At 48.3% G+C, this 12948-nt stretch overlaps 7 protein-coding genes across 7 annotated transcripts; 3 read left to right on the top strand and 4 right to left on the bottom strand.

The window, feature by feature from the left end:
- The first annotated feature begins 1 nt into the window (after nucleotide 1).
- On the top strand, nucleotides 2–1058 carry EV420DRAFT_1117954 (uncharacterized protein). Its single transcript, XM_060465902.1, has 2 exons — nucleotides 2–549; nucleotides 600–1058. Exons 1-2 carry the CDS (start codon nucleotides 161–163, stop codon nucleotides 970–972), a joined length of 762 nt encoding a protein of 253 aa, XP_060335289.1. The 5' UTR covers nucleotides 2–160; the 3' UTR covers nucleotides 973–1058.
- A 674-nt stretch (nucleotides 1059–1732) lies between these two features.
- EV420DRAFT_1638899 (uncharacterized protein) lies at nucleotides 1733–2768 on the bottom strand (the record flags this gene model as incomplete). Its single annotated transcript, XM_060476897.1, has 2 exons — nucleotides 1733–1963; nucleotides 2013–2768. 2 exons carry the CDS (start codon nucleotides 2766–2768, stop codon nucleotides 1733–1735), a joined length of 987 nt encoding a protein of 328 aa, XP_060335288.1.
- A 1078-nt stretch (nucleotides 2769–3846) lies between these two features.
- On the top strand, nucleotides 3847–5509 carry EV420DRAFT_1117872 (FAD/NAD-P-binding domain-containing protein). Its single transcript, XM_060465901.1, has 4 exons — nucleotides 3847–4098; nucleotides 4160–4498; nucleotides 4545–5296; nucleotides 5349–5509. Exons 1-4 carry the CDS (start codon nucleotides 3931–3933, stop codon nucleotides 5386–5388), a joined length of 1299 nt encoding a protein of 432 aa, XP_060335287.1. The 5' UTR covers nucleotides 3847–3930; the 3' UTR covers nucleotides 5389–5509.
- On the bottom strand, nucleotides 5455–6424 carry EV420DRAFT_1638896 (uncharacterized protein; the record flags this gene model as incomplete). Its single annotated transcript, XM_060476896.1, has 2 exons — nucleotides 5455–5600; nucleotides 5653–6424. The coding sequence occupies 2 exons, from the start codon at nucleotides 6422–6424 to the stop codon at nucleotides 5455–5457; spliced, it is 918 nt and encodes a 305-aa protein (XP_060335286.1).
- On the bottom strand, nucleotides 6322–8601 carry EV420DRAFT_1117868 (N-myristoyl transferase). Its single transcript, XM_060465900.1, has 7 exons — nucleotides 8133–8601; nucleotides 7921–8079; nucleotides 7782–7873; nucleotides 7617–7733; nucleotides 7073–7565; nucleotides 6746–7018; nucleotides 6322–6690 (listed from the first exon to the last, which is right to left on the bottom strand). The coding sequence occupies exons 1-7, from the start codon at nucleotides 8520–8522 to the stop codon at nucleotides 6568–6570; spliced, it is 1647 nt and encodes a 548-aa protein (XP_060335285.1). The 5' UTR covers nucleotides 8523–8601; the 3' UTR covers nucleotides 6322–6567.
- A 113-nt stretch (nucleotides 8602–8714) lies between these two features.
- EV420DRAFT_1638894 (ubiquitin fusion degradation protein I) lies at nucleotides 8715–10392 on the bottom strand (the record flags this gene model as incomplete). The annotated part of the gene is made up of 8 exons (XM_060476895.1): nucleotides 8715–9029; nucleotides 9085–9232; nucleotides 9282–9389; nucleotides 9442–9738; nucleotides 9786–10074; nucleotides 10131–10252; nucleotides 10300–10334; nucleotides 10384–10392. The coding sequence occupies 8 exons, from the start codon at nucleotides 10390–10392 to the stop codon at nucleotides 8715–8717; spliced, it is 1323 nt and encodes a 440-aa protein (XP_060335284.1).
- A 113-nt stretch (nucleotides 10393–10505) lies between these two features.
- EV420DRAFT_1520965 (T-complex protein 1) lies at nucleotides 10506–12730 on the top strand. Its single transcript, XM_060472196.1, has 10 exons — nucleotides 10506–10598; nucleotides 10652–10697; nucleotides 10751–10803; nucleotides 10858–10947; nucleotides 11000–11251; nucleotides 11305–11562; nucleotides 11616–12091; nucleotides 12143–12377; nucleotides 12429–12580; nucleotides 12641–12730. The coding sequence occupies exons 1-9, from the start codon at nucleotides 10518–10520 to the stop codon at nucleotides 12555–12557; spliced, it is 1620 nt and encodes a 539-aa protein (XP_060335283.1). The 5' UTR covers nucleotides 10506–10517; the 3' UTR covers nucleotides 12558–12580; nucleotides 12641–12730.
- Nucleotides 12731–12948: the final 218 nt, after the last annotated feature.

The following is a 12948-nucleotide window of genomic DNA, read 5'->3' as shown; positions in this document are numbered from 1 at the left end:
TTTCTATACTACTTGTGTGACTACATCTAGGATTGGGGTATGCGAGGTTGGTGATATATGTCCTGAGAAGTGATAGGGGCATAGACAGCTTTCCACAATGCGTTAAACGAGTTTGTTGTCTCAGTTTCTTTCATCACCGTCGATATTTTCACCCATCCCCATGCCACAGTTAACCGTTACCATCTCGCCCTCCATTGCGGAGATGACGAGAAGCACTGCAGAATTGGCATTCACTTCAACTTTAAACTCTGCTCCCGATCTTCGAATTGATGTGGATTCGTTGGCGTACATGGGTCCTCATTCTATCGTGTACCGTGCAAATCTGGCAGGCCTGAACGTTGTTCTCAAATTTTCCACCAACGAGCAGTCTTTCGAGGATCTCACCCGCGAGGCGGACGTCTATCAAGGTCCTCTTGCCCCTGTCCAAGGCTCTCTGATACCCCGTTTTCATGGCTACTACAAGAACGAACGTCAGGGCTGTTTGATCTTGGAGGACTGTGGAAAACCGGCAGCATATCTCAGTTTTTCAGAGCTTTCGAGGGAGGAACGGTACGTAGACATCGAGGTATAGTATGTTTCACTTAGCTAAGGCAACACAGGAAGAAAATCCTTCACGTCCTCACAGAGTTTCATCGTCTCACGGGCCTTCATCCCGATGACTTTGCCGAGCGGAATGTTGTCTGTATGGACGGAAAATATAAGCTCATTGACTTCCACGAACTCATCGAACACGAATGTCACCCTGGACTTGTAGTTCAGATGAGATGGCCCACCGACATGGTGTGCACCCATCTTTCAGTCGCGGTCATCGACATGGATCTCCTCCCGGATGACAGTACGTCTGCTCGCACGTATCCTGTCTTAGCTAACCATGCACGTTTCAGTCAAATATCCGCTGGTTACTATCGGCAATGTGCCGTATCTTGCCCGGAACTACCCTCCCAAGCACATCATCGATGCACTACTACCTGACTGGTATGACCCTAATCTATGGTTGTCCACCAACAAGATGCTGGAATGGCTCGGAAATGTCCAGAGGGACTATAGAAACGGCCGTGTTGACTATCGGACAGAGGAAGGGAGGAAACAGATCAAAATGAGTACGCCCACGCTTGGTCCGAACGATCTTCTATTTTAATAGTATCATAATAACATGGCTTGTCGTTTTGCTAAAATGGCATGTGTCGTGGATCCTAGGACAAGGAGACGGAGATTTTGGACGGATTCAGATAAATTTTCGGTGAACAGCATCGCGGTTTCGTGGTGAGAATAATGTTTTTCGTGTAAGCAGGACCCAATTGACCAAAAGATTGAGAATACCACCATATTATACCCTTTCCTCTGGAAAAACGGATATCAATCGTTTTGATAATGAATTATGAGTTGAGTGATAACGTCTGTTAATGGTAACGCAAATAATGATTGTATCGCTTTACTTTGCTAAATACTTGGCAATTTGCAAGCTTAGGATGAAAATGACGTGAGAGTAACTTGACTGAACATTAGATTGAAACTGCACAACCTTGTGTTCATTCAACAAATGACAGTCACTCACTTTTTAAATTTCATAAATTTCAACGCTTGAAGACAACGAAGGACCTGATTTTCGTGTTTGATCAGGCCGGCTATGCGAGTCGGGGCTCTCTATGAAACTCGTCAGTATATGTAGTAATGCATCTGTATACTATAATCCGTTACCTAGAGTCTCCTTCACGGTTTCGCCTCATGGTCGCTAGAGATAATATGATGCGGCATTTTTCACTTCTTGCAACCACTCTTCAATAATGGCCCTATCAGTGACATTATTATCCCAATAGACGACTAGTTCCAGCTCGTTTCGAAATGTGGAGGCTCCAAGGTAAATTTCCCCGGGACGACATCGGAGACGTAAACCGGAGCAACGTAGGTAGATTCTGGGAGATGTCCCGCCTACCGGAAACTCGCGTGGGAGGAGCTTGTCAGCCTACTATTTGGTTAGAAAAAGAGTCAAGATAACCATCGATGAGACGCACGCTTCCGAAATTGGAGCCACCGAATGAAAATACCATACCAAGTTTTGCCTGGTCAGTGGCCGAGATGGATAGATTTTCCTTCCTTAAGGATGATGTCTTTGCTTTGGAGCCCAGCTCTTTCATCGCCGTGATAATTTGGGGATAACGAACTGAGCCGATGTCGAGAAACAACGGGTGCTTCAGAAGACCATTGGCACATTTCTTCATATTCCCGCACCTATACCAAAAGCGTTGACGTGACAAGAGGGTGTCAAATGTCGAATGAGCACCCTCTGGACGTAATGGAACGAAGGACATCGGGTAGACATAGAATCCTATCGAAAGCATCGGGTTCTCCGCGCCTCCACGAGTATACCACTCGCGATCCAAGTATGGCCTTACATTAATTGAGCCCGTCGTGTATGTAAGTTCCATCTTCCTGAATTCCCATTCCTCCTCTGTCATCAAACCTTGAGCATACCTCCTGCAAAGGAGACGTCCCATGGCGATCTGGCCAAGTACGACATAAACATTCCCAAATGACAACCCGCGTTCCCGGCATATTTTTAAAATGAGGAGTGTTTCCTCTGCGGTGAAATAAAGCACGGTCTTGCGAGAGTCAACAGGGTCCTCATTCATGTGAGTGGTGAAATTCCCAGGGAGTGTTTGACCACCGTTCTGAAGCCTTGTATGTCGGGAAATTAATTGTACTGTGGGGTAAGTCGGAGGACGCACATTAGACTTTGCGGATCGAATAGAAACAATGATATGGGCCATGGCCTTGTGCCATCGTTGTGTAGAGATATTGAGCTTTCTACCAGGATTATAAGTCGTCGGTTGCAAGTGATAACGCTAGCCTGTCCGATAGGTGTGTTGCTGGTACATGCGGGGATGAAGAAGACAGGAAATCAAGCAATGTCCGTACAACGGTGTGACGCGAGGACTCCATCACTTATACAGTGAGCAGCATGGAAAACGAGGTGAAAGCCATTTTTCTGATCGGATTGCCTGAAGATGAAGAGTCGGACAAGGTGACAATCGTCAAGGATCCGCTCTTGATTGAGAATGTTTTCTACCGTCACATCCGCATCGCTGAAGGATGGGACCGTCATGAAGATCACCTCACCGGGGATGTGTGTTTTGAGTCGACGCTCATCTACGACGAAATATACGTCTTCGTCCCTGTCCCCGACAGTTTCTATCTGGGCGCCGAGGAGAGGGTACATCTGCTTTGCAAATACCCAAGCGTTGCCCGCGGTTTCTTCGGTGATTAAGAAAATTTCATCGTTTGGTACCTCGAAACATACCGAGTGCGCGCTATCTGTGGCCCCACGAAGAACTCGGCCGCGCAAGTAGAAATGCAGTTCGTTAAGACCCAGAGAGCGTTCATAGATGAGATGGGGAGAAGACGAACGCAACTTCCATGGGGCACGCATGTAAAAGAAATTGGAGAAATTGTGAAGACTTGAATAGTATATCGTACTAGAATCGCGAGGCTCAAGAAGGCAAAATGAGCAAGGAGATATCCGTCGCAAGCACGATATGCCTTTTATAGGATTCCACCTAAAATCTGCGGGGTATAAGCAATGAAATACGTACAACTTGGTGTAAAAAGTGTATCGAAACAGTGACTGGTGAGCATCGATGAGCCCTGTAAACGCAGTGATAGTAGCATCGTCATTTTGGGTGCGAGCAACTTGGAACGCGCCACGGTGTCCCGACTTTCTCATCACGTGCGCCGGTCTTCGTTGCGGTGGGCGGCCCGAACCCCGCTGCCTGCTGTGAACATCGACGAGGTTTTTGGGGGATATCCTAGTTATGTAGCACCTATGGCTGTCGTTACTGTCGTCGCTAGCTGTAATTCCATGTGGGTCCACCTACTCTACCTAAGCACTTAAGTATCCCTTTCCGTTACTTAACTTACTTTCCAACCGCCATCATGTTACCAGAAACAGCCTCAGTTCTTATCATTGGCGCAGGCCCTACCGGCCTCGCTGCTGCCATTGCACTCGTCAAACAAGGTATCAGTGACATCGTTGTCGTCGACGCCCAATTACAAGGCCAGAACTCTTCTCGCGCTATTGTCGTTCACGCGGCAACCTTGGAAGTATGTCCGAGTCTTTCCACAAAATCCATTCCTGCGACTTGCTGAGGCATTCATTCTGTAGGCCCTTGAGAGCATAGGATGCGTAGATGCCGTCATCGCTAAAGGCGTGAAGGGTAGGGGAATGATGTTCAACAGGAACACCGCTACGTTTATCTCTGCCGAGTTCAAGGGCTTGTTGGCGCCGTATACTCGCTACGACTTTGTATTGCTCGTACCCCAGACAGTGGTTGAAGACGTGCTTTATGCAGAGCTCGTTCAGCAGGGCGTTCAAGTGCTACGTCCCCAGCGCGTTGTTGGTATGGCAAGCAACACAGACCACAAAGGCCTGAATGTGACCTTTGAGTCTGGAGAAGTTATCAGGGCAGACTATGTCATTGGTGCTGATGGGAAAAACTCCGTCGTAAGTCTCCCATTCACCAAAATAGATACAGGCTTATATTATCCAGGTCCGTGAACTTGCTGGTATATCGTACGCCGATCCTGACAACGCCCCCATTGAGGACTCCGTTGCCCAACTAGTACTAGCAGACGTGGTGTTCTTCCCTCGAGATACTTCTCTCTCTGACGATTGCTTGATGGCTCATGTCTCACCTTCGGGCGTGTTCTTGACGCTCCCACTGCCTTCCTATCACTCCGATTTAGCATCAGACGACATGGTACATAGAATCATCTTCAACATCCCTGCGTCGTTAGGCGCTCCACCTTCCGATCCGTCGACGGAGTACCTCCAGAACCTCCTAAACACTCAAGGTCCTGCTCATATGTCTTCGGATCCAGCCGTAAACCAACAGCCCATCCATATCGCAAAAACTGTGTGGTCATCAAGGTACAAGACAAGTTCCGCCATTGCTGGTACGTTCTTCAAGCCATTGCATAACGAGGAAGGGTCCTGGGGCGGCAGAGTAGTAATTCTCGGTGATGCGGCACACACTCATTCACCTTTTGGAGGCCAAGGGATGAATCTTGGAATCAGAGACGCAGTATTCTTGGCGCCCGCACTGAAAAAGAGTCTTTCGGAGAACACGGATGACGAACTGGAATCCTGGGCCGCAACGAGACGCACACGGGCATTGACGACAATACAGATGACGAAACAAATCGCTGCTTCAATGAGTCATATCCTTTCTCCGAACAGATTTGTAGCATTTGTATCTTTTTGGATATTTAGGTTTGTGACAAGATTTGCGTTCATGAGGCGGTGGGTTGTTCTACTATCCATTTATTACCCGAAAACTGATTGATGACAACAGTATGGCTGCTTGGAGACTAAGCGGGCTAGGAAATCGCTGACATTGTGAACTACTACCACTGTTGAAGAAATGAAGCATACAAAAATCTAAAAATTGACCCCTCTCCTCATTTGATATTTTTATCAGTAATGAGACCCCATGGCACGAAGTCAAATCTCAGTTCCCACTGGAAATAACTGTTGATAGGAAGGGACTGCTGGAGTATCAGTCTCCATACAAGATGAGAAACCGGCTCCAATAGGGATCTATGCACTGCAGCGAGATCCAAGTCAGACAATGCACTAGGAGTGACAGATGCACGTACAACTATTTGGTATGGTCACCGCTCTCCAGAGTGAGTAGTTCAGGTAATAGTGCAAGTCTCCCCGACGTTCAGGCCATGATGCTGAAGCGCGATAATATCTTGTTAGGGCTGGTGCACCCTCGACGAGTTTCTGACTTTTTACCATCAGTTCCGGATCAAGCATCGTTTTGGACCCAGAGCCCATAGCCCGAATAATATTTTCCATTACTAGTTCGTCCAACCCATGAGCATGACCTGGGCTTTTGACATGGAAATCTGCTCTGTGTACTGTTACATTCCTGTCTGGGTCCAGAAAGATGCAGAGGCTTGTTTTAATGATCCCCGAGATCCCCGCCGTCTTCCAGGGGGAGGCGCGGAACTGAAGGTTGAGAAAGAGCTGTCGGAGAGAGGTAAAGCAAGCTCGGAGTCCAATAAAATTGGGTAGGTTGGTTAGCAGGACATAGGTATCCTTTGCGGCTTCTTCATCCGGCCGAGTCAGATCGACATAGCATGTCATGGTGCGAACAGACGCAGGAAGACGGTTGCCATAGATGACCGACTGCTGTGACTGTATGATGCCACAGAGATAGGATTGGAGGTACTTGACGGTTGGGATGTAGACGTCCCGAGAAGAGTGGGTGGCGTAGACGTCCTGCCAGACACTGTTTATCAAGGGACAGGTGGTCATCAAGTGGACCCGGTCTTTGGAGGGCATAGTCGAGTTCCAGAGTCCAGATACTATGAGATCTATGATCTCTGGAGGAAATGTTGCCCTTTCAGATGCACTAAGCATGGTGTCACAAGTTATGGGGGGAGGGTAGAGAGAGTAAGTAGTAGGGGCCTCGGCGCTCACGAAGATTTTAAACGAATATTTAGGAGTCACTCCAGACCCGGACCGTAGTCACCGGCTCCATTGAAAAATGTTCTTCGCACTATCTATAACATGACTACTCCAACGCCTTTGCCGGCACTAGTATCTTCAGTAGCTGTCATACCAGCCAAGGGCGCCGTCCGCCAATTATACAAGTAGAAATTCAAGAATCCATCGCCCTTCCCAAACTATTTTTAAAGGTCATTAAACAAGTCAGAAGTAACAAGTAGTAATCCAACATACCTTTAGATCCGTCAAAAAATTCATATTATCCATCAACGTCAGAGCATTAAAAACGTCAAACTTTGCGTTGTGGGCGACCACCAGCGCATCCGTCATCAGTTGTAGGAGCCTCTTCTTGAGCCGGCCATCCGATTCTGCACCCGGTTCGAAAGCTGTGGCACTGGCGTAGTAGTAAAGATAAGCTGCCTGCAGTACTCCACCAGGAGCATTGATGACGGTCGAAGGGAGGGAATAGAATGAGAAGAAGTCAGTGACTTGGTGGGTTCGTGGATCCTGAGATATGGGTGTTAAAAGCATCATGAATACCAAATTTGAGAGAAAATTTACCTCGACAACATAGCACCAAGTGACCTGCCTCTCTCGCCTTCCTGGTCCCCCATCTCCAAGTTTTCCCGTACCATTACCGCTCAAAAACTGATGCCGGACGTCATCAAAGTTCATAGCCGGGGCCATGTCGTACCGTATCATAAATCTAGCAAACAAATCTGCAACTTGCTTCACGTCCTTCTCCTCCATTTCTCGGATAGGAAGTGTGGTTTTGTCGGGGACTTTATTGTAGTTGATCAGTCTTGCAAGGGACATGTGTCGAGGGACAGACGTAAAGTGGATATCAACCAACTTTGTGGTATTCAAAGCGCGATGATGGTACTGGCAAGTTGATACTGGAGTAGGAACGACGACTCCGCCAGTGTATATCGCTTGGAAAATTCCTTCGAGGTGTACTCGGCGTGTCACTTCCTTGATCAAGACTGGTGCTAATCGCTTGGAACGCAGTTTCTTGTGGACACAGAGATAATTGATCTCGCATGCCACGAAAACGCTGGTTAACGCGTCAATAAGCGCCGATATCGATGAGGCGGATAGAACTCACTTCTTTCGGACGCGAATGGTCAAAGGTACACCAGAAATGAAGGCTACCAGTTTTTTGTTTGACGATACACGTACGCCTACATGCCATTCCTTGAAATATCCAGGCGGTTGAAGCGCCCTGCAGTGGGGATGAGACGGATGCGACGATCACAGACGGCACACACACCATTGCAGGAACTCGGCGCTGTACTGGAATCGGAATGATGCCTCGTCGTCTTCAACGTAGTTTAGCGACAAAAGGTCGTATACTTCTTTGGCCTGGAGACACGTAAGCCGATGTACTTGTATGAGAGTGTAATACGCACCTCGTTGGGATCGCTCATGTTGAGCGTCGCCCACTCAAAGCTGTTGGGCAGAGCATAGGGCTCTTGACGGACCTGGTCCCGGGGAACGGAAGGCTCGATGTACCCATCCTCAATCGGTGGTCCCTCGCCTGGTTGAGGCACTGGTTGTGTCGCCCAGAACTGAAGGTATCGTCGTGAACCAGCAGTGCCAGAATGCAGGGAACAGAACAGACCTTGTGCTCTCCCATATCCTTTCTGTTGATGCCCCCAATGCCAGCCTTACCTTTCACCACATCCATGATCTTCATCGCCTCCAACGCTTCCCGCACGTCAGCTGCCGTCGTTTCGTTGCTACCAGCTCCCCCATCCTCCCGAACTCGAACCAAGACGCGATCAACGAGTTCCTGGGGTATCTCAGACTTTCCGGCGAGCGCCCTGAGGGCTTTCGCAGCTTTGGACTTTTTCTTTTTCTTCTTCTTCGTCTGACCGGTCGAGGGTGCCGTCGATGTGGATTCTAATGGATGACCTTCATCTTCACTTCCGGAAGAGTTTTCCTCCTCTTCGTGATGGCTATCGATGACGTCGGCGGCTTGCCCAATCCCGGGCGACTGAGATGAGGCCATGAAACAAAATGTGGAGATGAGCAAAGTACGGGCCGACAGCCGACGTTTCTCCGTCGGTTAATCATCAGGAGCACTTTCAAGATTTCGTTCCAAAGGCTTCTTCATCATTTCGTAAAATTGTTCTCTCTAGCGTGATCTAAACGACAAGAAATAGAGTCTTATACATACATACACAAAATCTGATAATTCAGTCTAGTCACTGTCAATCATGATAACATCGTCATCATCCACACCCCAGTCAGGGGACGGACTCCTGGCTTTCTGTTGCTGCTGTGGCGTCGCATTATTTCTCCGCGGTATACGGGGCACCCGCGCGCCTCCAGCTCCGACAGTTCCAAGCTCCCTGGGGGCTTGATTACCCAGAGTTTGTCCAGATCCCAGCGCGCTCCAAGACGTTGACGCAGAACTTTCCTCGGTGGCCTTTTCTTTACCCTTGGACGTCGAAGCCGACGATTGACCGGCACCTCTACCCGTTAGCGTCTGCCCAGAACCGGTGAAAGATGTGTCCTGAAAGAAAACTGAGTGATAAATGCATTTCGCGTGCAATTTGACTTGCCTGTACGGCAGCAGAGTTTGAGGATGCCGGGGCTACTGGAGGAACATATGGTGTTACATTGAATCCGAAGAACAGCTTGCCAAAAGGCAAGTTCAGAGCGGCCGGAACTTTGACATCAGAATCCAGAGTACTGTTAGACACGATACGGTGTTTGCTAAGATGGCGTGTCAGGTATGTAGTATAAGGAAACAAGATGAACTTACTCCGATTTTATGATTTTGCTTCCTTCCGCCACTTCTTCGATTTTTCGGTGACTGATACCTCTTCCCTTCGTCTTCCGTCCGCCAAGTGTTTCCCCTTTACCCTTAAAGCTTTCCCACTGATCACCATCTTTGCTGACCGCAGTAGATCCAGCGCCTGTACCGGCAAATCCACCACTCAATGATGACCCGGGCCGCGAAGAACCTGGGGAAGCAGAATCGAGATCGATTTTGAAGCTTCGACGCCATGGTGGAGGGAGGTGGCGCCTTTGGTCTCTCGGGCTCGATGTATCCCACAGGCGCAGCAAAATCGACTTCAAGATCTGTATCCAGAACGCTAATTCCTTCGCCACCTGGATTAGTCTCCATGACAAGCAGTCCGAATATTATGGAGTTATAGCATATTTCGATAATATCGCCCTGTGTCAATGCTGAGAAATTCCGTAGAGCTTGCTCAAGCCTAACCGAGAATGAGCATGTCGTACACGCAGAACATGGAAAACTTACACGGCTTTAGGGTCTGAAATCTCCAAAAAGTGAACGGTCTGTGCTTGCAGCTTGACGAACTTTCCCTTGGGCAGTTCTGCTCCAGTAATTCGGATAGGGTCTCCTTCATTCAAACGCAAAGTCTTCATCATCCAATAAGGCAAATGAACGACACCCTCTTCGGCGATGAATTCGAGCACACCTGCGTGCGTAGAGGCGGCGGGATTCGTGGGATTACGCAGTTGGAACATCCAAGGCGATTCTAGATCCATATTCGTAAGGTTTGCAAGAGCCGATGGGGGCATTATGACTGTCGACTTTTGATTGGCGGTGATTTCAAAGAGGAGAGGTAGATATGAAACGCACTCTTGCCACCATAAGAGACATTCTCTCGCTCTCGTCCTGGCAGCATCGCTACGCTATATGCCCTCAAGTACTCATCGTAAGCAGATGGTGGACGGTGTCCAGGCTGCGCATAAGGAAGGCCTCTGTGATGGATCAGTGTCGTTTCAGATGATAGTAATAAGGGACATACCCGGCTAGCTGAGCAAATAATTGACCAGGATTATTCTGCAAAAGAGTCAGCGGAAAGTGGCATTCAATATCAAGGCAAACGAACAAAATTCATGGGGACGAAAGTGAATGGTGGTGGAGGTAAGAAGAAAGGATGGATCACTGAACGCTGAATCGACGCGCGTCATTTCGAGTTGGGCAGTGTCACGTTACCCTCGATTCTTCTAAATTCTGACCACCATGGCCTCGAAATCTCCTTCAGCAGGACAGCAAGGAATAACCAAAAATCTTTCTGGTGCCAATGCTGCCTTCAATGACAAGGTATGTGTATATCTGGCGCATCTAACTGCACTACCTGACACGCTTTCTGATAGGGAAAGCCTATGGAACTTCGGCTATCGAACATGGTTGCTGCAAAAGGTTTTTTTATCGCTGGCAATGAACACTGTCACTTCTTCCTAACGCATGCACAGCTATTAGTGATGCAGTACGAACGTCTCTGGGGCCAAGAGGAATGGATAAAATGGTGCGTCGGACAGCAACTTCTGCATATAGCTGACCATAATGTCTATTGTATCAGATCCAAACTGCAAAAGGCGAAGTCATCGTGACGAATGATGGGGCGACTATTTTGAAGAGCATTCAGGCCCTCCACCCTGCCGCAAAGATGGCGAGTCTCTGTTTGCGTTTGACATCGAGCCTAGTTCTGACTTTGAGCACAGCTTGTCGATTTGTCTGCCGCCCAGGATGTCGAAGCCGGTGATGGTACGACAACTGTAGTTGTCCTTGCTGGAAGCCTGCTGGGTGCAGCAGAGAGGATGCTTCAAAAAGGCATCCACCCCACCATCATTGCCGAATCTTTCCTCAAGGCCTCGACAAAGGCCGTCGAATATCTGACGGAGATGTCTACGCCGGTTGATTTGAACGACAAGGCTAGCTTATTGCGGGCAGCAAGTACTTCATTAAACTCAAAGGTCCGTCAGTTATCCTTTGTTTATAATCAATCTTCATCATTCCCTTCCTGAAGATCGTCTCGCAATACTCGTCGACCCTTGCTCCCATCGCTGTAGCAGCAGTAACGCGTCTTGTCACCCCTACATCCTCTAATGTCGATTTACGTGACATCCGCGTCGTGAAAAAGGTTGGAGGCACGATAGAAGACACGGAACTGATAGAAGGCGTTGTACTGAACCAAAATGTCGTTGTCTCGGCAGGCGGTCCTACGCGGATAGAGAAAGCTAAAATCGCCATCGTCCAATTCCAGCTCAGCGCACCAAAACCTGACGTTCGTCTTTGTACCCACCCGTCTGAGAGTTTGAATACTAACCCCCGATATAGATGGATAACACAGTTGTGATCAATGATTATCGACAGATGGATAAAGTGCTGAAAGAAGGACGTCAATACCTCCTAAATATCTGCAAAAAGATCAAGAAAGCAGGATGCAACGTTCTCTTGATCCAAAAGTCTATTCTACGAGACGCAGTCGACGACATCTCCCTCAACTTCCTCAAAAAACTCGGGATTCTCGCCGTCAAAGACGTGGAACGAGACGAGATCGAATTCTTGTCGAAGAGCTTAGGTTGTAAACCAGTGGCAGACATTGAAGCCTTTACCGAGGACAAACTAGGATACGCTGACCTCGTGGAGGAGTCCTCGACTTCTGGCCCAAAGGTGGTCAAAATTACCGGAATCAAGAATCGGGGGCGGACTGTCAGCATCCTGGCCATGGGAGCAAACAATATCGTTGTGGAGGAGTGCGAGCGCAGTTTGCACGACGCTCTGTGCGTTGTGAGGTGTCTAGTGAAGAAACGGTGAGTTTTTTCGATGATTTGTGAGCCTGCCGTTCTGATGGTGGTTGTCAGTGCCTTGATTGGTGGGGGTGGTGCGCCGGAGATACACGTCTCTCGACTTCTTTCTCAATACGCGCATTCACTGAAAGGCATGGAAGCCTTCTGCTTCCAGGCATATGCCGATGCGCTTGAGGTGATACCAACAACGTTGGCTGAGAATGCGGGCCTCAACCCTATTGCTATCGTCACTGAGTTGCGTAACCGGCACGCACTGGGAGAGCGGAATGCTGGAATCAACGTCCGAAAGGTATGTTTCAAAGGATTTCCACCTTGCAATAATCCTTTAATTTTGTGTCAGGGACTCATATCAAATATCCTTGAGGAGGATGTCGTCCAGCCGCTGCTGGTGTCAACGAGTGCCGTAGAACTTTCGACAGAGACTGTCTGTCTATTATTGAAGATTGACGATTACGTTCAAGCTCGGTGATAGAGACGCGTGGTAGAAACAAAGTAGTGTTATTGTCCGATCCTTAATGTCTAACGGTGCTGATCCATTCATGTAATGTGCAGTGATTCCTTAACCTGTACAGAGGGCGTCCAAGCAGGCCCAAGCTTCCACATTAATGTGATATCTTTATCACGTTGATCGTTCTCAGGTTTATTTGAACCTTGATGTGAATTGAATGCTTTGTATGAGAACTGCTGGTTCTTCAATTGCAAGTGATCGCTGCCATCAAAAGGATGATCGACTCTACCATTTGACTTAACCTCGAAAGGCATTCAATGATTACATGCTGTCAGGTGGTCTGGCGTTCAGGGAGATGCTGCAGTGCTGTGAAATAGAGTGAGGATATAGATGTTATATTGGTTTGGTTGCG

Source organism: Desarmillaria tabescens (genome assembly GCF_030435595.1).
Source record: "Desarmillaria tabescens strain CCBAS 213 chromosome Unknown EV420scaffold_7, whole genome shotgun sequence".
Lineage (NCBI taxonomy): Eukaryota > Fungi > Basidiomycota > Agaricomycetes > Agaricales > Physalacriaceae > Desarmillaria > Desarmillaria tabescens.
Note: the sequence above shows the minus strand (reverse complement) of the source record. Positions and strands in the feature narration are given on the sequence as shown.